The sequence below is a fragment of the Mobula hypostoma genome, chromosome 8 (assembly GCF_963921235.1).
Source record: "Mobula hypostoma chromosome 8, sMobHyp1.1, whole genome shotgun sequence".
Classification (NCBI taxonomy): Eukaryota; Metazoa; Chordata; class Chondrichthyes; order Myliobatiformes; family Myliobatidae; genus Mobula; species Mobula hypostoma.
Window position 1 is genome coordinate 27,039,043 of NC_086104.1, and position 25,412 is coordinate 27,064,454.

General features: G+C 42.4%; 1 protein-coding gene across 1 annotated transcript in view; it reads left to right on the forward strand.

Annotated features, from left to right (window-relative positions):
* LOC134351139 (WD repeat-containing protein 64-like) overlaps positions 1-25,412 on the forward strand; it is a 134,656-nt gene that overhangs the window by 93,062 nt on the left and 16,182 nt on the right. Inside the window, exons 15-18 of the mRNA XM_063057253.1 lie at positions 2,248-2,323; positions 6,473-6,512; positions 13,667-13,791; positions 16,457-16,559. Of these exons, the coding sequence (XP_062913323.1) occupies positions 2,248-2,323; positions 6,473-6,512; positions 13,667-13,791; positions 16,457-16,559 (344 nt within the window). The remainder of the gene's footprint in view (positions 1-2,247; positions 2,324-6,472; positions 6,513-13,666; positions 13,792-16,456; positions 16,560-25,412) is intronic.

Genomic DNA, 25,412 nt, shown 5'->3' on the forward strand with positions numbered 1-25,412 from the left:
GCCTTCTGACCCCCAGCTGAAATGTCCACACATAACACCCCTAAATGAGGTATGGGCTGCCCCGTATAGGTCCTAAGTTTGAGCTTTGATGGTCTAATGGAGGCAGGTTGGACCCCCATGTCCTCCTGTAGGTCTCCTCACTGATGACTGATGCAGTAGCCCCTGAATCAATCTCAAACTTAATGTCCTTTCCCCTGACAGTGACTGTGGCAGAATATGGTTCAGGTGGTTCCTCATCTGTTTCCACTCCAAACATGTTGTGGGTGTGTACTGCCTCTTCATCTGCTTCTTCTAGATGGTGTGTGGCTGCCTGAGCCTGTTGAACTTTCCTCTGCCCAGGCTTAATCTTACCCTTTGAACTTCTGCACTTTTGAGCTAAATGTCCCTTTTTGCTACAAGCATGGCTGACAGTGTCTTTGAATTTGCAATCATTTGTATAGTGCGTCCCTCCACACCGAAAACATTCCACCCGCTTTGCCTGTTTACCAGTCTCCCTCCTGACTTGGTGCACTGCCGCCGACTGCGACCCCACATGTCCTTTCTGGATATCCTTGACATTATTAGCAGCCATCTCCATGGCTTGGGCAATCTCTAAGGCTTTCTTGAAAGTCAGTGTTGGGGTTTCCCCTAACAGGCGGTGTTGTAGTTGTCATTATTAATGCGGCATACCAATCTATCATGGAACATGTCTTCCAACACCGCTCCGAAATCACAATGCTCCGACAGCTGCCGAAGCTCGGCCACAAAATTGGCCAGAGACTGATCCTGGCTTCCTGAAACGGCTGTGAAACTTACACCGTTGGACTATCATAGAAGGTTTTGGATTGTAGTGGTTCCCCACAAGCCTGACCAGTTCGTCATATGGAATGCCCCCCAGTTTCCGCTGTGTGGCTAAATTCCTTATTAACTTGTCAGTCTTTTCCCCCCACACATGCAAGAGAACAGAGTGCTTCTTAGCCTCCTCAGTAATTCCATTAGCACAGAAAATGTGCCCCAACCTTTCCTCATACTCTGGCCAGTCCTCGTTTCCTTTCAGAAAGTCACCAATAGTTCCAAATGTCACCATCTGAAACACAAAGCTCCCATTCGAAAAACGTGCCAATACGTTCACAAAACTAGCTCACCTCGTCGCCAAAAATATGTAGTAACTTCTACTTTGAAAAAGGCACACTCGACAACTTCATACCAAAGAAACAACTTTATCTCGAACTTCAAAACCGTTATGTATATACAAAGGCTTTCACCAACCCGTACGGCATGGCAGGCACACTATATACAAAGCCCACTGGAAGTAAAAAGAACGGAAGCAAAACCCCCATTATCCTAATTAGTATTAACTTACTTTTAATAATGCTCACATTACAACAGGTACTATGCTAGTTTCTTTGGCTTCCTGAGGAAGTAAAGATGCCGATGAGCTTTCTTGGATGAGGCATCAATACTGTTTGACCAGGACAGGCTACTATGGTGATTCTCATTCCCAGGAACTTGAGCACCATTGATGTTTTTGTTGTGTATTTTCTTATTTCAGTAGTTCAGTAGTGATTTTGTTTGGTTAAGCATTTTTGTTCATTTAAATAATTCGTTACGGTTATATGTACGAAATACGTGAACTGCATATGTCATGACACTACCACGTGATACGTGCTTGCATCACTTAATGTAAACAAACTAAAACTCACATTTTGGACTCCTTTGTTTTCCTTTGAATTACTTTAATGTTTTAAATCATGACAGTTTTAATAAATCACGACAGCATTTATTGTAACTATCCAAGGGCAGAAGAAACAATATGCAAAGATATCACTGAAAAATATCAAAGTAGTTCAGTTCTGTCATATTTATATTATTGTGATCATCTGATGAGACAGCATAATTTAAATTTATCAAATCTGAATCCGATTTACATCGATTTATTGTAAACAAAACATTTGTTAAAGCAAAGCCAAGCATGTAGTGGAATCAAAACTCTACAGTTCACCATGTGGGAAAATTGAATTTCAAGTGTTCTCCATAGAAGCTCCATTCATCTATTCAGCTGCACAGTCTGCATTTCTTGAAGTTTGGTCTCAAGTTCTGGAAGTTACTATAGCATGCAATTAGTGATTCATGGTTTGATACTCTGATGTTCTGAAATTACATCGTGTTATTTCCATTGTAAATGCTGAAGCAGTAATGAAGAGCTGATGTGGTCAGTAGAAATCTGGTTGACTGCTTTGTTTCATGCCATGATTGCTTGTTCCACAGGATAGTTACTGATGATCTGTCACAGGATTCAAGCTTAATTATAAATAACTTGTCAAAAGCCAGCTCATTGTTTAAGGTGGGTCTTTATAATTTTGCATATTTTGCTAATTTGTGATATGTAGTCACTTTTCCAAATGATCTTTGTGAGGAAGGAGATGGGGGAGTAGCAGTTAGCAAAATGCTATTACAGTGCCAGAGATCCGGTTTCGAATCGGGCCGCTGTCTGTGAGGAATTTGTACATTCTCCACATGACTGCATGGTTTTCCCCCAGTGCTCCGGTTCCCTCCCACATTTTAAATGGTTAGTAAGCTGTGAGTCTGCAACGTTGGCAGCAGGAGCATGCCGACACTTTTCGACTGCATCCGGCACATTCTCGAACTATGCTGGCTCTTGACGCAAATGACGCCTTTCACTATGTGTTTCAATGTTTTGACGTACGTGTGACAAATAAAGCTAATCTAATCCTTATTGTTCTGAATCAATCATACCCTGGGGAAAGCATTTCATCGTACCTAGAGCTTTAATCTTCAGATTCCCCAACCATTCATTCATTCATTCCTGGTAGTTTGTGAGCTGCCCCCAGCACAATGAGACTGTGTTGATCATTGACACAAAGTGTTTCTTTGTACATTTCAATGTAAATGTAACAAACAAAGCTAATTTTTGCCTTTTACCTTTTTTTTCCTTGCGTATTCATGCACCTATGCAAAGAGCTTCTTGAACACTACTATCGTGTTTGCCTCCACTATCAGCCCTGGCAGCTAATATTGTGTGTGTGTCTGTTTAAAAGAACACACATATCTGCATATCTCCTTATCTCATTTGAACTTATGCTCACCTCTGGCACTGGACATTTCAACCTTGGAAGAAAGGTACTAACTGTCTGCTTTGTCTTTGCCTCACATAAACTTACAATCCTCTATCAGATCTCCCTTCTGCCTCCACCACTCCAGAGAAAACTATCCAAGTTTGTTCAACCTCTCATTGAAGCACATACCCTCTAATTGGGTCTGCAACCTCTCTAAAGCATTGCCATTCTTCTTATAATGGATGACCAGAAATGAACGTGATACTCCAGATGCAGCCTAACTAGAGTTTTACAAAGCTCAACATAACTTCCTGACTCTTGAACTCATTTCAAGGAGGAGAAGACGGCGGCGCGACGCAGCACACGCGGCCACTCCAGTGAATGATATCTCTTATGTGTCAAGTAGGGTACCGTGCACAATTCTAATTTGATGGAGACAGACGTGAGAGCACGGAGGAACATCTGGAGAAACTTCTGAAATGCCTGCTTCACTGCCGCTGTTACTGTGTGATCCAGAATCTCCGGAGAAGGCCTTGAATCCTTGGCTTTGCTTGTTTCGATGGCTGGGGCGAGGTCGAAGGCGCATGGCAGAGGATGGCACTCGGGAGGCTGTAGCAGAGGGGCTGGTCGGAGGCTCGAAGTTTTCAGACGGATGGACTCAGTGTCGACTGTGGTCGGGTGCTTCCAATGCATCGACAGTTGTCAGTGCCTGGAGGCTTATGGCAGGGGGTTTCTTCCTTTTGTCGCCTGCCATCGGGGACTATCGGGAGTCGATCGGGACTTTGAGACTTTTTTTTACCATGCCCGTGGTCTGCTCTTTATCAAATTACAGTATTGCTTTGCATGGCTGTAACTATATATTATAATTATGTGGTTCTGTCAGTGTTAGTCTTTGGTTTGTCCTGTTTTTCTGTGATATCACTCTGGAGGAACATTGTATCATTTCTTAATGCATGCCTGCATTTCTAAATGACAATAAATGAGGATTGAATGTCCTCATAATCTAATCTAAAATTCCTTAACTAATTAAAGGGCAAGCATGCCATATGTCTTTGTTACCATTTCAAAAACCTGTGTAGCCATTTTAAGGGAGCAATGGACTTGGACTCCAATATGCCTTTGCACATCATCACAATTAAGTGTTTTTCCATTAACAGTGTACTGTCCTTTCCAGCTTGACCTAAATTAAAATCTGTCTGCCATTTCTGCACTGATATCTGTAGATGATCTACATTCAAGATTCAAGGTCGTATAGTGCCATTTCCAATACAGAAGTGTCAAAGAGAGCAAAATAATCGGATCCAGCCCAGAAAAGCACAAGAAGATAAAGAACACAATAAATATAACTATATAAGATAGCTTATATACATAGGTTGATTGTCCGTAATATGATACTAGGCATAGGAGTGTCTATACCCTGCTGTATCCTTGGGCAGCCTTCTACACGTCCACAACACCATCAGTCTTAATATCATTTGCGAGCTAATCTTCTTCATCATAAGGACCTTTTGAATTCACAATCAAGATAAATGAGAGCTGGCCTTTAAGCCTGCTCTGTGATTCAAAATAGTTATAGTTGATCTACTCAGCCCTTAACTCCTTTTCTGTGCCAGTTCCAAAGAGTGATTATTTCCCCAATCTTTCAAAAATGAATCTGCCTCCTCATATATCTCCACTGAATATCCTCCACAAACTTCTGGGATAGTGAATTCCCAGAATTCATCACTTTCTGAAAGATGATATATTTCTGTACCAGGGTTTTAAATGACTGGCTGCTTATCTTGAAACTTTGTCCCCTTGTTTGATATTCTCCCACAAGTAAAAATGTTTCTATATCTGCCCTACCATGCACCCTCAGTTGTTTTATTAAACTCCAAACAGCATAGATTAACGCAACACACATCAAAGTTGCTGGTGAACGCAGCAGGCCAGGCAGCATCTCTAGAAAGAGGTACAGCCAACGTTTCAGGCATAGATTAACATTTTTTTTAAATATTTATGGTTGGAGAGCCATCACATCCCAGGAATTAGCTTGCTTCGTCTCTTTTGGACTACCTCGAATTACATTTTTGACTTAAAATATTATCCTGAATGAATTCATCCCTCTCAGGGAATCCCAGTTTCAAATTGGGATAACTAAAGCTGAATGTTGTGAAACAGCTGCTTCATTTTCTGTTACTGCTCATTATAGACCTTTCCTTTAGCCTATTATCCCAGTCCATTCGAGGTAACTCTTGCTTTGTCCCCTTGTAATTGCCCTTATTTAGGTTTTAGATCTGAGGTGTTCACCCTCATCTTGTATCAGGAATTCTTCCCTTCATTTTCCTGCTTCCTCATTTCTTCAATTATTGTGCATTCCATCACTTGGAACTTCCAACACAAAACCATAATTTCATACAATGATATTTGTTGATTCAGGTGATCTACAGTAGCTTCCATGATATGCAGTCTCACCATACACAAACCGCGATCTGCACATTTTGTCAGCAAGGGGGACTCCTGAACCCAGCACAAAGCATTTGTGCACTTCTTATTTCAAATGTCCTTTTTGTTACTTGGTAGCATCTGGGAACGTAAATTGACAGAAGCCATTAGCGCAACAGGGACTTGCTGTGCTCTACAAATCTTCTCCAAGGAATGCCGCCTTGTGCTGCATAGGATTGTGAGTTCATGTGATCCTGAGAGAGGTACCATCTTGTGTTTAGCCATCTGGTGCTGAGCTCCTGGTAGGGTCACCCTTAGTGGTAAGTTCAAGGGGAGATTCCAGACAACAAGCGATCCAACTAAGATCTCAATGGTGGAGCTGGTGGAAGGTGATGACACATCACAATGGCCGTGAAGGTGGAGAAAGGCTGCAACATTGTAGGGTTTCCAGTTGTCTTGCAATCCCTGCCTCTAGATCCCTACCTCGATCTGTTGACACATCAGCCTCACCAGATTAAACAAAGACTTTCCCAGGCGTTCTTCATGAAGGGAATCAAACCACCACCCCTACCCACCTCCAACCATTCCACTATTCTACAAATAGTCTATTGTGAACATTGGTTGGCCAATACTCTAGAGAGGATCATACTGTTATGATTTTAATACAGATCAGTAATAAACTAGTGTTTAGTAATTTACTGATTATTTGAGCTGCTTCATTTATGAACTGAATTTAACCTGGAGCAAATCTCATAACTTTGTCAGTATTATAATTTCTAAAGATTTGTGTGACTCATAAATATTTAACAATTATTTTAATCTTGACAAATATTCATCAACATGATTATGTTAATTTGGTAGTTATTTTTGGTGCCTCTTATTCTGGGGAATCTGACATTTCTCTAATCTTAGAGCAATAAAATCAGTCATATAGCTTTTTTGTAAATGATAAATTCTAAACATTCTTTTATAATTTGTTTTATTTCATGCAGTATGCTGAGACCTTTTCAGTTTCTGAATATAGTCAAGCGGGTAGGTATTGTTGAGAGTCAATTGATTTGTTAATTTGTGAATTATTAATGTCTACATACACCATTATTTCTCTATGCCTATAATGCTATATTCTACATTCAGTTATTGTTTTCCTTCTTACTACTCAATGTACTTTTGATAGCATTTTCACTTAGGGGTTCCTAGCCTGGGGTTCATGGATCTCTCGGCTAATGGTAGGCATCAATGGCATAACAAAGGTTGGGAGCCCCTGTTTTCATTGTATCTTTGTAAATGTGACCATAATAAATCAATTACACATAAGTGCAGGGTTTGTGAGAAACGTTGGCCCATTCCATGTATCGTAGCTGCTACAAATTGGTGGAGTTTTTGCCTTTGATAGCTGTGCTCTCTTTTTGGACTTTGCATGGAGTCCAGTGGGATATGTGAAGTTACATTGCAGAATATCCTTAAATCCACCTACATCACATGGACAGCTTCTGCATTGATTTCAGTGAAATGGCTGAGTGACTGAGGCAAGTTATTTCAGGTTTGTTGTTTATACTCTCTGGGGAATATGGAGACCACGGCAGGGTGTACAATAACCGAATCTCTAAAGTTCTCCAGAAGTGAATTGCAGAGCTTTTAAAAATTGCCTTATGAGTATATTTTGCTATCTTAGTGATGTGTATGTTTTTGCCTCTTTATATATGTAACTTACTGTAATTTATAGTATCTTTTTATGTATTGCATGGCACTGCTGCTGCAAAACAACAAATTTCATGGCATAACATGTCAGTGATATTAAATCTGATTTGGATTGTGAAGTTATTGCTGTCAAAGTAAGACTATTGTTTCTATGCAATAAGCAGTTGCCTTATTCTTCCCACTAGATGTGTATTGTCAGCTATATTCCTACTGTATACGTTCACTCTGCAGACTCACTAATTTACCCTTTTTTATGCAAAGTTTTAGTTTTTCTTATTATGAACCATCACTCCCAACAGTGTTAACCAGAAATTTCGAAACTGACGTCTGATTCCTATTTTACTAGATACTAGACACTAGACACTAGAATACTACAGAACAGTACTGGTCCTTTGGCCCTCGATGTTGTGCTGACCCATATATTCCTTAAAAGAAGTACTAGACCCACACTATCCCGTAACCCTCTATTTTTCTTTCATCCATGTGCCTGTCCAAGAGGCTCTTCAATACCCCTAAGGTTTTAGCCTCCACCACTGTCCCTGGCAAGTCATTCCAGGCACCCACAACCCTCTGTGTAAAAAAAACTTACCCCTAATTTCTCCCCTAAACTTCCCTCCCTTAGCTTTGTACATATGCCCTCTGGTGTTTGCTATTCGTGCCCTGGGAAACAGGTATTGGCTATCCACCCTATCTATGCCTCTCATAGTCTTGTAGACCTCTATCAAGTCCCCTCTCATCCTTCTATGCTCCAAAGAGAAAAGTCCCAGCTCTGCTAACCTTGCCTCATAAAACTTGTTTTCCAATCCAGGCAACATCCTGGTAAATCTCCTCTTCACCCTCTCCATAGCTTCCACATCTTTCCTATAATGAGGTGACCAGAACTGAACACAATACTCTAAGTGTGGTCTCACCAGAGATTTGTAGAGTTGCAACATGACCTCTCTACTCTTGAACTTAATCCCCCTATTAATGAAGCCTGGCATCCCATAGGCCTTCTTAACTATCCTATCAACCTGTGCAGCGACCTTGAGGGAAGTATGGATTTGAACCCCAAGGTCCCTCTGTTCATCTACACTCTTAAGTAACCAACCATTAACCCTGTACTCAGCCTTCTGGTTTGTCCTTCCAAAATGCATCACCTCACAATTATCCGGATTGAACTCCATCTGCCATTTTTCTGCCCAACACTGCATCCTGTCTATATCCTCTTGTAACCTTCGACAACCTACAGCTCCATCCACAAATCCTCCAATCTTCGTGTCATCCGCAAACTTACTCACCCATCCTTCCATCTCTTCATCCAGGTCATTTATAAAAATCACAAAGAGCAGGGGTCCCAGGACAGATCCTTGCGACACTCCACTAGTCACCAACCCCCAGGCAGAAGACTTTCCTTCCACTACTGCTCCCTGCTTTTTTTCTGTAAGCCAATTTTTTATCCAAACAGCCAAGGTTCCACTGATCCCATGCCTCATGACTTTCTGGATGAGTCTCTTGTGGGGGACCTTGTCAAGTGCTTTGCTAAAATCCATGTAGACCACATCTACCGCCCTACCCTCATCAATTTCTTTTGTTACCTCTTCTAAAAACTCAAGTAGGTTCGTGAGGCACGACCTTCCCTTCACAAAGCCATGTTGACTATCTTTGAGTAGACTGTACTTCTCCAAGTGCTCGTAGATCCTATCCTTAAGAATCCTTTCCAATAGTTTGCAGACCACCGATGTAAGACTCACCGGTCTATAGTTCCCAGGATTCTCCCTATTACCTTTTTAAACAAGGGAACTACATTTGCTATTCTCCAGTCCTCTGGCACCTCCCCTGCAGCCAAAAGAAGATTCAAAGATCATAGCTACTGCTCCAGCGATCTCTTCTCTCACTTCCCTCAGCAACCTGGGGTATATCACATCCGACTTATCAATCTTTTTGTTTTTAAGAAGATCCAACACTACTTCTTCCTTAATCTCCACATTGTCCAGCACACAGGACTGTTCTATTTCAACCTCACCCTGATCAAGGTCCTTTTCACTTGTGAATACTGAAGCAAAGTATTCATTTAGGACCCCTCCAACCTCCTCCGCCTCCAGGAACATGTTGCCTTCTTTATCCTTTAGCGGCCCCACCTTCATTCTTGACATCCTTCTGTTCTTCACATACACATAGAACGCCTTGGGGTTCTCCTTAATCCTACATGCCAAGGCCTTCTCAAGCCCCCTTTGAACTCTCCTAAATCCTTTCTTAAGCTCCTTCCTGGCTACCCTATATTTCTCATGAGCCCCTCCTGCTTTCTGCTTCTTATATCTAACATATGCTTCCTTCTTCCTCTTGACAAGTTGCCTCATGTGTTTTGTCAGCCACAGTTCCCTTTTCCTACCATTTTTTCCTTGTCTCAGTGGGACAAACCTGTCCTGAGCCCAGCACAAGTGGTCCCTAAACTTCCTTCACATTACTTCTGTGCTTTCACCCTTGAACATCTGTTTCCAATTTACTCTCGCTAGTTCCTGCCTCATCGTTAGCCCTTCCCCAGTTAAGCACTTGCCCATTTTGTCTGTTTTTATCCTTTTCCATAGCTATGCTGAAACTAAGGGAGTTGTGGTCACTCTCACCAAAATGTTCCCCCACCAAGAGGTCTGCCACCTGACCAGGTTCATTACCCAGAACTAGATCCAGTACGGCCTCTCCTCTTGTCGGCCGGTCCACATACTGTGTCAGGAATCCTTCTTGAACACACCCGACAAATTCAGCCCCATCTATCCCCCTTGCAGTCAGGATGTGCCAGTCAATATGAGGGAAGTTGAAATCACCCATAACTACAACCCTGTATTTCCTGCACCATTCTAAAATCTGCCTGCTTATTTGCTCCTCAGTGTCCCGAGGGCTATTTGGGGGCCGATAGACTACTCCCAGCACAGTGATTGATCCCTTCCTATTTCTGACTTCCACCCACACCGACTCAGTTGACACTCCCTCTGCAGCGTCCTCCCTCTCTATAGCCGTGATACTATCCCTGACCAGTAATGCTACTCCCTCCACTTTTCTACCTCCCATCCTATTCCTTTTAAAACTCCTAAACCCCAGTACTTGCATCAGCCAATCCTGCCTCTCCTCCAGCCAAGTTTCAGTAATGGCCACAACATCGTAGTTCCACGTACTGATCCATGCTCTAAGTTCATCCCCTTTATTCCTAATACTAGTAGTGTTGAAATAGACACATTTCAACCCCTCTAACTGGCTACATTTATGTTTTGTCCCCTGCCTGTCCTTCATCACCAACTCAGAATACATAACATCATACCCTTGTTCTTCTACCCTAACCTCTGCACTCATATTCCGATTCCCACCCCTCCTGCCAAACTAGTTTAAACCCTCCCCAACAGCTCTAGCAAACCTGCCCGCCAGGATATTGGTCCCTTTCCAGTTCAGGTGCAACCTGTCCTTTTTGTACAGGTCAGACCTTCCCCAGAAGAGATCCCAACGATCCGGAAATCTGAATCCCTGCCCCCTGCACCAACTCTTCAGCCACACATTCATCTGCCATAACTTCCTGTTCCTACCCTCTCTGTCTCGTGGCACAGGCAGCAATCCTGAGATTACCACCCTTGAGGTCCTGCTTTTTAACTTCTTTCCTAACTCCCATATTCCTTCTTCAGGACCTCATCCCTACTCCTATCTGTGTCATTGGTCCCCACGTGGATCACGACATCCGGCTGCTCACCCTCTCTCCTGAGAATACCAAGAACTCGATCCGAGATATCGTGGACTCTGGCACTAGGGAGTCAACAGACCATCTGGGATTCTCAATCTCTTCCACAGAACCTCTTATCTGTCTCCCTAACTATTGAATCCCCTATCACTACAGCCCCTCTTTTTCCTCCTCCCCTTCTGAGCTGAGGGTCCAGTCTTGGTGCCAGAGACGCAACCACTACAACTTGTCCCTGGGCGATTGTCCCCACCAACAGTATCCAAAACAGTATACTTATTGTTGATGGGAATGGCCACAGGGGTGCTCTGCTCTTTCTGTCTATTCCCCTTCCCTCTCTTGACAGTCACCCAGCTACCTGCCTCCTGACTTTTAGGGGTGACCGTCTCCCTGAAACTCTGATCTAGTACCGCCTCTGCCTTCTGAATGATCTGAAGTTCATCCAGCTCCAGCTCCAGTTCCCTAACTCAGTTTAACAGGAGCTGCAGCTGGATGCACCTTTTGCAGGTGTAGTCATCAGAGACAATTGTGCTGTCCCTGACTTCCCGCATCTTACAATCGGAGCACTGGACTGCCCTATCTACTGCCTCCATTACCAACTCCTAAGTTAATTAAATTAATTAAAGAAACTTACCCGGCCTTAACTCACTGGGAGCAAGCTCGTCCTCAGCCTCTGCTTGCCGCAGTCTCTCGAGCCAAAGCCTCAATGCTCCACCTCTTTACTGGCCCACTCACTCATTGTTTTGTTTATTATATATTATGATCAGCTGTGATCTTCCTATTACCTCTTGTGAGCAAGATTTCTGGTATTCATTTAGATGTGTTATCCATGGTAGCTTGAATTGTGGTGTGAATATTCATTGGGGTGTTGATTTCACATCATTGGGCAGGGATAAAGTTAATAGACAATAGACAATAGGTGCAGGAGTAGGTCATTCAGCCCTTCGAGCCAGCACCACCATTCACTGTGATCATGGCTGATCATCCACAATCAGTACCCTTTTCCTGCCTTCTCCCCACATCCCTTCACTCCGCTATCTTTAAGAGCTCTATCTAACTCTTTCTTCAAAGAATCCAGAGAATTTGCCTCTACTGCCTTCTGAGGCAGAGCATTCCACAGAACCCAACCCTCTGTGTGAAAAAGTTTTTCCTCAACTCCGTTCTAAATTGTCTACCCCTTATTCTTAAACTATGGCCTCTGGTTCTGGCTCCCCCAACATCAGGAACATGTTTCCTGCCTCTACCCTGTCCAATCCCTTAGTAATCTTACATGTTTCAATCAGATCCCCTCTCATCCTTGTAAATTACAGTGTATACAACCCCAGTCGCTTCAATCTTTCAACATATGACAGTCCCGCCATCCCGGGAATTAACCTCACAAACCTACACTACACTCTCTCAATAGCTAGAATATCCTTCCTCAAATTTGGAGACCAAAACTGTACACAATACTCCAGGTGTGGTCTGACCTGGGCCCTGTACAACTGCAGAAGGACCTCTTTACTCCTATACTCAACTCCCCTTGTTATGAAGGCCAACATGTCATTAGCTTTCTTCACTGCCTGCTGTACCTGCGTGCTTACTTTCAGTGACTGATGAACAAGGACACCTAGATCTCATTGTACTTCCCCTTTTCCTAATTTGATACCATTCAGATAGTAATCTGCCTTCCTATTCTTGCCACCAAAGTGGATAACCTCACATTTATCCACATTAAACTGCATCTGCCATGCATCTGCCCACTCACCCAACCTGTCCAAGTCACCCTGCATTCTCATAACATCCTCCTCACATTTCACACTGCCACCCAGCTTTGTTTCATCGGCAAATTTGCTAATGTTACTTTTAATTCCCTCAGCTAAATCATTAATATATATTGTAAACAGCTGCGGTCCCAGCACTGAACTCTGCGGTACCCCACTGGTCACCGCCTGCCATTCTGAAAGGGACCTGTCAATCGCTACTCTTTGTTTTCTGTCAGCCAGCCAATTTTCAATCCATATCAGTACTCTGCCCCCAATACCATGTGCCCTAATTTTGCCCACTAATTTCCTATGTGGGACTTTATCAAAGGCTTTCTGAAAGTCCAGGTACACTACATCCACTGGCTCTCCCTCGTCCATTTTCATAGTTACATCCTCAAAAAATTCCAGAAGAGTAGTCAAGCACGATTTCCCTTTCATAAATCCACGCTGACTCGGACCGATCCTGTTACTATTACTCGTCTGCCATTTCCTTGTTTCCCATAGTAAATTTACCCGCTTCTGTCTTCAAGGACCCAATTTTGGTCTTAACTATTTTTTTCCTTTTCACATACCTAAAGAAGTTTTTATCCACATTAAACTGCATCTGCCATGCATCTGCCCACTCACCCAACCTATCCAATGACAACCACAAAGATGCTCCATGGGGCTAATTATATGATATAGGTGGAAGGATGAATACAAGAAGCATTAGATACAATCATAACTGCCCTTTCTTGTCATCTCATTAACTTCTCTAAATACTAGATACTCCATATAGTAGAGCTGCAATGTGAAGCCATTTAAAAGGAATTTCAGACCTTCCTATTTTGCTGCTAATGAAATTCACTTTTCAAGACCGCCACTGTTGGTTTGTGATGTCATCATCAGCACAGACTTGAAAATATACTTTTCAAACTTTTACCCTGCAAAGATCTGATCTATATCTGTTTCAGGTGTGAATATGTGCTGCAGTATCAGCTTTTTCTATATACTGTGCCAGAAATAGATAATCCTAGTGAACATATTGCTTTTTGTTTCCTTACTAGAGCTCAGCTCACCAATGCCTTTTTTCAATGATGAACCTGCACTGACAACATTGCCTGAACAAGAGCCTAACCCCATTCTGCTAACTGCTCATCAGGATGGTTCTATTCAGTTTTGGAGTGTAGAGGTAAAATAGGAACTGATTCCGGGATATTATTATTAATTGAATTAGAAATCTGAGGATAAACATTTAAGCACTTGCTTTTCTTGGATGCAAGAATCTTTATAAATGCACACTACTGGAGTGTAATTTTGCTTGCAACAAATACTTTAGTTTTGCAAATAATTTCTCCCTGACTACCAACAGCCCATCTGATCTGATAGAAACATAGAAAATAGGTGCAGGAGTAGGCCATTCGGCCCTTTGAGCCTGCACCGCCATTCAGTATGATCATGGCTGATCATCCAACTCAGAACCCTGTACCTGCCTTCTCTCCATACCCCCTGATCCCTTTAGCCACAAGGGCCATATCTAACTCCCTCTTAAATATGGTCATACCCTCTACTTGACTGGCGTTCCTGCTTCCCACCTTTTCCAGTGCCAATTGATCATAACCATCCCCTTCCCTGCACAAATTACTTCATGCCTAAACCACTCCATTCCCTTCCCAGACCTTCTAGGATATAGGCTTTTGATTTCATTTCACTTACTTTACTTTATACTTTATTGTCGCCAAACAGTTGATACTAGAACGTACAATCATCACAGCGATATTTGATTCTGCGCTTCCTGCTCCCTGGATACAAATATTAAATATTAAAAATAATAAAAATTAGTAAATATTAAAAATTTAAATTGTAAATCATAAATAGAAAATAGAAAAATGGAAAGTAAGGTAGTGCAAAAAAACTGAGAGGCAGGTCCGGATACTTGGAGTGTACGGCCCAGATCCGGGTCAGGATCCGTTCAGCAGTCTTATCACAGTTGGAAAGAAGCTGTTCCTAAATCTGGCCATACAAGTCTTCAAGCTCCTGGGCCTTCTCCCGGAGGGAAGAAGGACGAAAAATGTGTTGGCTGGGTGGGTCGTGTCCTTGATTATCCTGGCAGTACTGATCCGACAGCATGCGGTGTAAAGTGAGTCCAAGGATGGAAGATTGGTTTGTGTGATGTGCTGCACCATGTTCACGATCTTCTGCAGCTTCTTTTGGTCTTGGGCAGGACAACTTCCATACCAGGTTGTGGTACACCCTAGAAGAATGCGTTCTACAGTTCATCTATAAAAATTACTGAGGGTTTTAGGGGACAGGCCAAATTTCTTCAGTTTTCTCAGGAAGTAGAGGTGCTGGTGGGCCTTCTTGGCAGTGAACTCTGCTTGGTTGGACCAAGTCAAGTCATTGGTGATATTGACCCCGAGGAACTTAAAGCTTTTGCATACTTCACAGTAGCTGAGCTCCAAAGGAAATCCCTCTATTACTTTTCTTCACTTGGGCTGCATGTAGTCTCAGATTTTCTGATGGAAGGCACCCATTTCCGTAGTTACTTAACCTGCCTTGGAGTCACCAAGGACATTCTTTGTCGTGATCTTCCAATAGCTTAGTAAGTGACTGATTTACATCTCCTTCTGTTTTCTGGAAGTTGTTCACATTTATTAAATCACCTCTGTTGTTCTATATTTAGTCATTTTGTGAGCTTTAAGATTGAACTTTAGAAATATTTATAGACAGGGTTATAGTAAAGCTGTCACTCTCGTTTTGAAGCACAAGAACCAACTTCCTTTTTTTTGATCAAAGTCAAGATCCAGCTCATTAATGTTATCTCAGTGTTGTAACCTTTAAAGCAATCCTTTCTTAACTGTTGGGAATCAGGAAATATGCAGGCGACCTTTTCCTCTGCCTGATTTTTTTCCCCTGCAGACCATTTGCCAACAATCAATTTTGCTTGAGTCGTTGCCTCTGTAAAATTGAATGGGCAGGAATCCAGGGATATAACCTTGTCAGACAAGGAGCTATGAGATAAATAAAATTGCAGCGCATTGTAAGCCAATAGTTATTGTCACAAGTTCACCATTAAGTTGGATCTTTGAAGGTTGGTTCAATAAATTAATTCTCCCCTAACAGGCATAATTTATTCTGGAGTTCTCTATCAATGACTCATAATGTGAATGGTAACTCTAAATGTTCTTAGATATACCAGAAGATTTCCCACAGTATTGTCCAGCTCTTCTGTGAACCAGTGATTTATAATGAGCAGAAAGTGACAAGATTAGGTCAAAGATTTTTTTTCTAGGCTGGAGGAGTTTGAGATTTGGTGGTAAGAGAAGGTAAAAATCAGAATTGGGTGAATATGATAACTTTGGCCCAACATTCATATCAGAAGTGTTAGCAACCTCACTGTTAACACTGGCAATAAGGATAACATCAATTTAAAAGGTATAATTTGTATTTTTCAGTTAATGACCCAGATTGTCAATGGAAATCACAGTCTAATGATGTAATATTGATGTGATTATGATGTTAGTGATGGAGTTTCTGACTTATACAATTCAACCAACTTGTTTTTCAATAGCAGGTTTATAATTCCCCATTGGTGCAATGATCTTTATTGAGTAGTAAATGATTTGTTTTACAATAGCACCATCTGTAGTCTTACAATAACATTTCTGTTTATGTCCTCACTGTAACCACTCAAGTGTGCATTTTATGTTATAGTCCTGATTGGCCAAGGCTGGACAGTGTAGGCAAAATGTTTATTATTGAAAATTGGAATACGTATTTAGAGATGCTCCTGAGGCATTGTACTCCCTTTGTTTTGTGTAATACAAACCATCGTTTCTTCTCTCATTCTTCAACAGGGTGTAAAACTGGATAAAATTTTGCCCACCATTCAGTTTTGCAGTCCTATCACAGCAATCTCAGTTGGTCAAAGGGTTCCTTGTCTCTTAGCTGGAAATCAGAGTAAGTCAATTATGCCAAAACAGCTCTCTTTATGGACAAACAGGTCTATAATTGTTTTGTTCAGCTCAATAACTAGTTTTAAAATTGGTTGAATCACCAGAAATGATGGTGTCTAGTAATATCAGTGGAAAGAAATAAGGCTTTTAGGCTGTATGATTAAAAAGTCAAAGCTTAGGTAGTGAGTCAACAGCAATAAAAGAGGAGTGAAAGTTGACTGTAATAAATTGATGCTTCTATAGCACTCGTCGTATGCCATTCATGCCCTGAGTTTATCCCTTTTCACATCTCCAAGCATCTAGAAGAAACCTGTTATCACCCTTTTTCTGATTGTAATATTAATAGCACAATGACTGGCCTCCTGTGTCATCCTCATCCCAATCTCTGTCTCTGATTTTCAAGGTTGTCACTTTACGCTTACCATATACACTTTCCAAGACTCAGCTGCTCCCTCTTCACTAATTGTGCCTTCAATCTCTGCTCTCTTTATCACCCCACCTCGAAGACTCCTATCTCCATCAATTTTGTCCTGAGCTTATGGAAGCATAAAACCTGAAACCAAATTGGATATCAAGACAAACAAGAGAAAATCTCCCAGCTTTTTGTGGGTGTTGCTTAGATATCAAGACATACTTCTTTCCAAAGTTATTAACTGCCTTTTCTTGCACAGATAATGTAGTTCCTAACTCTGGTTAATATAATGATCAGTTGTAGAGGTAATGGAAATCTTCATTTCTGTGGACCCTAGATCTTTCTTGATATTAGCCCTGGGCTTACTATGTTCTTGGTGTACCTGGTTGTGTGCAAAGATGAGCAAGAATGATGTATGGAGCAGTCTCAATGGTCCATGGTGTCTTTCCATCATGTTTGCATTTTGGAGTGTATTACAGGATTTAGACAAACCATAAGGAAAAATACAAGCCAAGCACTTAGAAGAATTAACCATTCAACACACTTTATGTAGACATCAGGAGGCACCTTGAAGTGGGTCAGCACCCGTGTTAAGCAGCCAGTCATGGTTCAATAGTCATGTTTATTAACTCACTACTTGTGAGTCGAGCTCCAGGGTTTTAGCGTGGTCAGAGGCACAAGGATGGTTGGTAAAGTGAGGAAAGTAGTCAGGGATTAGTACAGACCATTTCAAAGTCCAGAACTGAGTGGTCCCAGGAAAAAATGCCCACAGACTTGGCATTAGTTTGCAGATTACTTGTTGAGTAAGTGGACCTTTACGCCACTGTACCATTTTGCTTGCCACATTCCTGAGGAGACGTCAGATTGTGTACAGCAGCGGTCCCCAACCACCGGGCCGCGGACCGGTACCGGGCCACAAAGCATGTGCTACCGGGCCGCGAGGAAACGACATGAGTCAGCTGCACCTTTCCTCATTCCCTGTTCCGTATTGTTGAACTTGAACATAGGGTTGCCAGCTGTCCTGTATTTGCCGGGACATCCCGTATATTGGGCTTAATTGGTTTGTCCCATACGGGACTGCCCTTGTCCCGTATTTCCCTCGCTAGGGTAGAGTGTTCCTATGAAACCTTTCGTGCCAAAATGGCGTAAAGGGAAGAAGCAATTACCTTTAATTTATACGGGAAAAATCTTTGAGCGTTCCCAGACCCAGAAAATAACCTATCAAATCATATCAAATAACACATAAAACCTAAAATAACTCTAACATATAGTAAAAGCATTAATGATATGATAAATACACAGCCTATATCAAGTAGAAATAATGTATGTACAGTGTAGTTGGGAAGATTAAGCCAAAACCGATTTGTGGGAAAAAAAATCGGCACATACGCGCATGTGTATGTCACATATGTGCACGTCACTCATGCGCACGCAGGTTCCCGCGCAAGGCTTCATGGTCACGGTAGTCTTTCTTGGGGTAAACACAAGTGTCCCGTCAACACACACAAAATGCTGGTGAACGAAGCAGGCCAGGCTTCTATAGGGAGAGGTACAGTCAACATTTCGGGCCGGGACCCTTCGTCAGGATTTGACTGCTACTTTTGTCCCTTATTTAGGAGTGAGAAAGTTGGCAACCCGAACTGTAAAAGACTTGTTGAGGTGAGTTTAACCCTACTTGAACATCCCCCCCCCCCCCGCCAGTCGGCTGGTCCACAAGAATATTGTCAATATTAAACCGGTCCACGGTGCAAAAAAGGTTGGGGAACCGTGGTGTAGAGGGAGAGACAGTTTAAAAGAAGCAAGCAAGCGGTTGGTTCATTTTGCACACCACAGTCCCAAAGAGACGACTTTCTCTGTCGCAGGTGTCACATTTCTGTCAGTGACATGATCATCACTGGGAGGTAAGTCCAGTGGCTGTAATGTGTCCATCTTGCTGGATGCAGTAGACTCAGGTGTGTTCTTCGGTTGAGCATCGAGTACCTGGTCTACATGATGTCTCCTTGATGATCTCCAATATTCACTGAGTACATCAGTGGTCTAGTTCTTGTAGCTATCTTACCGGGTGTCCACTTGTCTTCTTGGTAATCATGTGCTAGGGCTTCCTGTCCAACCTCGAAGCCTCTTGCTGATTCACTTGGAAACTGGCTGAACTGTTTATTCTGCACTTCCCTCTGTAGATCTGGATTCAGGAGGTCCATGCGAGATCTCAGATTCCTGCTCATGAGCAGCATTGCAGGTGTTGGATTTGTCATCGTGTTGGCCAGAAGAAAATGACAGTCTACAAATCAGTGAACTCAAATGAATTAAGGGCAATGGAAGTAGACAGACTAATTGTCTTTGTTCTTGCTGCGTGCTTGAGGATGGAGACTGCCATTTTGTGATGACACTTTGTTCTCCATTCTGTGAGATTGATATGCTGGGCTTGATTAATGTTTTAAAGAAGATACAATGATACTTCAGGTAATCTGCTGGACTGGGGATCATTTCCAGATAAGAAGTTATTTGTGAGATGTTCTTTGGTAGGATATACTGTAATATGCAGGTTTGTGAATGTTGGAGTTGGTGCCTCCCTGGAGTGATTCGAGTTTGTTGCTGATTGAGAACAAAGAGCCATGAATTATCAACTGTCGTTAAATGGATGCTGGCTTGGAGCAGAGTCAATAACAAGGTGTTAAAGATCAGGCACATGAGGTGCAGTCAATGATACTGGAATGCAATATTTGAATTGTAAGGAATTAATATAAAAGTAGATGCTTTGTGTGTGCTGGTAGTGGTAACTGAAGAATAATCATCACAGATACAAGTGTGAGCAACCCTGTGTGAAACACATGGTGAGTGAATCAGGACTACAAGGAATAGGAATGCCTGGCCAACATAGACTCCTTTGCCCGGGTAATACCTTTGCTATTCTTTGACTATTTGGGAGAGTCAGGGGTACTTAGCAGATGTGCACACAAGGTATTTAGTGTATAGAACATAGAACATAGAATAGTACAGCACAGTACAGGCCCTTCGGCCCACAATGTTGTGCTGACCCTTAAACCCCACCTCCCATATAACCCCCCACCTTAAATTCCTCCATATACCTGTCTAGTAGTCTCTTAAACTTCACTAGTGTATCTGCCTCCACCACTGACTCAGGCAGTGCATTCCACGCACCAACCACTCTCTGAGTAAAAAACCTTCCTCTAATATCCCCCTTGAACTTCCCACCCCTTACCTTAAAACCATGTCCTCTTGTATTGAGCAGTGGTGTCCTGGGGAAGAGGCACTGGTTATCCACTCTACCTACTCCTCTTATTATCTTGTACACCTCTATCATGTCTCCTCTCATCCTCCTCCTCTCCAAAGAGTAAAGCCCTAGCTCCCTTAACCTCTGATCATAATCCATACTCTCTAAACCAGGCAGCATCCTGAAAAATCTCCACTGTACCCTTTCCAATGCTTCCAAATCCTTCCTATAGTGAGGTGACCAGAACTGGACACAGTACTTCAAGTGTGGCCTAACCAGAGTATTATAGAGGTGCATCATTACATCGCAACTCTTAAGCTCTGTCCCTCGACTTATGAAAGCTAACACCCCATAAGCTTTCTTAACTACCCTATCTACCTGTGAGGCAACTTTCAGGGATCTGTGGACATGGACCCCCAGATCCCTCTGCTCGTCCACACTACCAAGTATCCTGCCATTTACTTTGTACTCTGCCTTGGAGTTTGTCCTTCCAAAGTGTACCACCTCACACTTCTCTGGGTTGAACTCCATCTGCCACTTCTCAGCCCACTTCTGCATCCTATCAATGTCTCTCTGCAATCTTTGACAATCCTCTACACTATCTACAACACCACCAACCTTTGTGTCATCTGCAAACTTGCCAACCCACCCTTCTACCCTAATATCCAGGTCGTTAATAAAAATCACGAAAAGTAGAGGTTCCAGAACAGATCCTTGTGGGACACCACTAGTCAGAATCCTCCAATTTGAATGTACTCCCTCCACCACGACCATCTGCCTTCTGCAGGCAAGCCAATTTTGAATCCACCTGGCCAAACTTCCCTGGATCCCATGCCTTCTGCCTTTCTGAATAAGCCTACCGTGTGGAACCTTGTCAAATGCCCTACTAAAATCCATATAGATCACATCCACTGCACTACCCTCATCTATATGCCTGGTCACCTCCTCAAAGAACTCTATCAGGCTTGTTAGACACAATTTGCCCTTCAGAAAGCCATGCTTACTGTCCCTGATCAGACTATGACTCTCTAAATGCCCATAGATCCTATCTCTAAGAATCTTTTCCAACAACTTTCCCACCACCGTGTTTTTGCCAACAGCCCTTGTGTGAGATTTTCGCTACGGAGAACAGTGCAGTAATGATTGTGGAAAAGTATTTCTACTTTATATAGGCTGTGTATTTATCATATCATTCCTGCTTTTACTGTATGTTACTGTTACTTTAGATTTTATGTGTTATTTGGCATAATTTGGTAGGTTATTTTTGGGTCTGCGAACGCTCTCAAAATTTTCCCATATAAATAAATGGTAATTGCTTCTTCGCTTTACGACATTTCAGCTTATGAACCGTTTCACAGGAACGCTCTACCTTCGGATGGCGGGAGAAACCTGTACTATATTGTGTAAAATTTTGTACATTTTAGCACTCAGTAAGTTAAGAATCATGGCGGCTTTCTTTTCCTCATCCACGTTGTTCATATTACAATACAGTTCAACCCTCGCAAAATACGATTCCCAGTCCTCATTGGCACTATCAAATTCATCAACTTTCCTGACTAAGGCCATCGTCACATTATTTTCACTTTAATTTTGCTAGTTGTGCGTCTTTCGCTGTGTACTAAGCAGTTACTCGCGCGTTCTTTTGTTAGCATCCATGGTCTGTACTGTTTAATTCATTCCTTTCGCTGTCTCTCTCCCATAACTGTCTGTGCAGTTGGCGATATTTGCTAACTTTCAGGTTCGTATTCGTCACTAATTTGTTGTCTGTAGAACTACATATCAATTAAAATAAAAACACACATGAAGGAGATGGCTTTAACCAGTCTATTCACATTGCAGCGAGAGAGAGAGATAGACCACAGATCAATGTGCATAGGTAAATTATCAGTCTATCAGTAGTGCTAAGGGGAGTTATTGCTCTAAAAGAAATATATCCATACGTTGCAGATATTGTGTCTGCAGAAGTGAGGCAATGCAGCTGCAAGGTCATGGACCCTATAGAGATTACAGAGGAGGTGATGTTTGGGGTCTTGAGGCAAATTAGGGTGAATAAATTCCCAGGGTCTGACAAGCTGTTCCCTTAGGTCCTGTGGGAGGCAAGTGCAGAAGTTGCAGAAGCCATAGCAGAGATACTAAAACATCCTTAGTCACAGGTGAGGTGCCGGAGGATTGGAGGATAGCTAATGTTGTTCCGTTGTTTAAGAAAGGCTCTAAGAATAAGCCTGGAAATTATAGGCCAGGAGCCTGACATCAGTAATGGTGAGTTATTGGAAGGTATTCTAAGGGACATGATATATAAGGATTTGGATAGATAGGGATTTGCTGAGGGATAGTCAACATGGTTTTGTGGGTAGTAGGCTGTGTCTAACCAATCTTATGGAGTTTTTCAAAGAAGTTACCAGGAGAGTTGGTGAAAGCAAGGCAGGAGACATTGTCTGCATGGACCTTAGCAAGGTTGATCAAGAAGTTTCAGACACTTGGAATTCAAGGTGAGGTAGTAAATTGAATGAGACAGAGGTTCAAATTATCAATGTATATAGACTACAATTCTGAGATTCATTTTCTCCAGATAACCATGAAATACAGAAAAAACATGGATCATTGAAAGACAAAACATCAACCTCCAGGCTGCATGAAAAAGAAAAAGAAACAAAAACTCACAAACCTCCAAACCCCAACCCCTCCCTCACACAGAAACTAACAGTTTGCCTCATGAAAAAACTCCAAGAACATTAGACCCCCAAATCTCCAACCCCTCCCTCGCACAAAAATTAACATGTTGCCCTCCCGAAAAATGGCAACAAGAAAGAAAACACAGAAAACTGAAGGAAACCAACATAAAACACAGCCCACACCAATAATCACATCAGTCTCAGAATTTCAAAAACTGTCAGCATTGATGAAAGTGTCACCCCAAACTCAGTCCTTCCATGGGGAGCAACTTCTGGCCCAATGCAGCCTCCTGACCTCTAGCATGACATGGCCCACCATGACCACTGGCCTGATGTGGTCCCTGACCTCTGGCCCGATGCTGCCTCCTAATCGATGACCCATTGGGGCCTCCTGAATGCCAGCCCAACGGGGCCTCCTGAGTGCTGTCCTGATGTGGCCTTCATGGACAGTGTCCACTGACCTGGTCTCCTCTGCATTCGCCTTGATGTTTCAATCGTTTTTGATACTTTGATCGGTGAGAAATGGAGTCAGTCATGGCTCCGCACCCCATCTCTGGTCTACTGTTTGAGGCAGCTGGGGCTCATGATCCTCTCCTGGAATTTCTCTGGGACAACAGAGCTCTACATCACTCGATTGAACTCCAAGCTCTAAGTCACAGGCTCCAACAGTTTCCGAAACACAATTAAGATAAAGAGAATAAGTTGAAGATGTAGAAAATGTGAAATAATTGAAATAATTGACTATCTGGAAGATGTCACCCGAGGAATCGTTGTTCACTGGCACCATCTTGGTTTGGGTTGGTTTCTGACATTGGTTTTGTGGAAGAAGCCAGAGAGTGGGAGTAGATAGTTCCCTCTCTGACTGGAGGCCTGTGGCTAGTGGTGTGCAGCAGGAATCGATGAAGGGTCCATTGTTATTTGTCATCTACGTATATGAATGATCTGGATGATAATGTAGTAAACATGGTCAGAAAATTTGCGAATGACGCGGAAATTGTGGTTGTAGTGGAGAGCGAGGAAGACTATTATAGATTGCAGCAGCATTTGCACCAGCAGGGAAAATTGGCTGAAAACTGGCAGCTGGAATTTAATACAGGCGAGTGTGAGTTGTTGTACTTTGGGAGGACCAATGAGGGTGAGCAGTAGAACACTGAAGTGTGTAGAAGAAGAGAGGGATCTGGGAAAGCAGGTTCATAATTCATCGAAAGTAGCATCACAGGTTGATAGGGTTGATAAAACAGTTTCTGGCAAATTGGCCTTCATAAATCAATGCATTGAATATTGAGTTGGGATGCTATGTGTAAATTGTATAAGATATTGGCGAGGCCTAATTTAGGACCATAAGATATAGGAGCAGAGTTAGGCCATTTGGTCTATCGAATCGTCTTCGCCATTTCATCATGGCTGATCCATTTTTCCTCTCACCCCGATTTCTTTCCTTCTCCCCGTATCCCTTCATGACCTGACTAATCAAGAATCTATCAATCACTGCCTTAAATATACCTAAAGACTTGGCCTCTACAGGCAACTGTGGAAATTAATTCAATGGACTTACCACTCTCCAGCTAAAGAAATTCCTCCTCATCTTCATTCTAAAAGGATGCCTCCCTATTCTGAGGTTGCATCCTCTGGCCTTCGACTCCTACAATAATTGACTATCTGGAAGATGTCATCCGAACAATCGTTGTTCACTAGCACCATCTTGGTTCGAGTTGGTTTCAGACATTGGTTTTGTGGAAGAAGCCAGAGGGCGGTAGTAGATAGTTGCCTCCCTGTCTGGAGGGCTCTCCACATTCACTCTATCTAGGTCTTTCAACATTTGATAGGTTTCAATTAGGTCAGCCCGCATTTTTCTGAATTCCAGTCAGTATAGGCCCAGAGTGATCAAATGCACTTCATATAAAAAGCCTTTCATTCCTGGGGTGATTTTAGTGAATTTTCTTTGAACCCTCTCCAATGTCAGCACATCCTTTCTTAGACATGGGGCCCAAAACTGGTCACAATGCTCCAAGTGAGGTCTCACCAGTGCTTTATAAAGCTTCAAAATTACATCCTTGCTTTTATATTCTAGTCCTCTTAAAATGAGCATCGCATTTCTCTTCCTCACCATCGACTCAACCTGCAAATTAACCTTTAAAGAATCCTGAATAAGGACTCCCAGTCCCTTTGCACATCGGATTTTTAAATTTTCTCTCCATTTAGAAATTAGCCTACTCTTTTACTGTATATCTTTTACCAAATTACATAACCATGCACTTCTCAACACTGTATTCTATCTGCCACACCTTTGCCCATTCTCTTAATTCCTTTTGCAGCCTATCTGCTTCCTCAAAAGAACCTGCCCCTCCACCTATCGTCGTATTGTAAACAAACATTGCAACAAAGACATCCAAGTCATTGACATATAATGTAAAAAGATGGCCCCAACACAGATACCTGTGGAACACCACTAATCACTGGCAGGCAATCAGAAAAGTCTCCATTTATTCCCACTGTATAACTCCTGTTAATCAGCGACTGCTTTATCCATGCTAATATCTT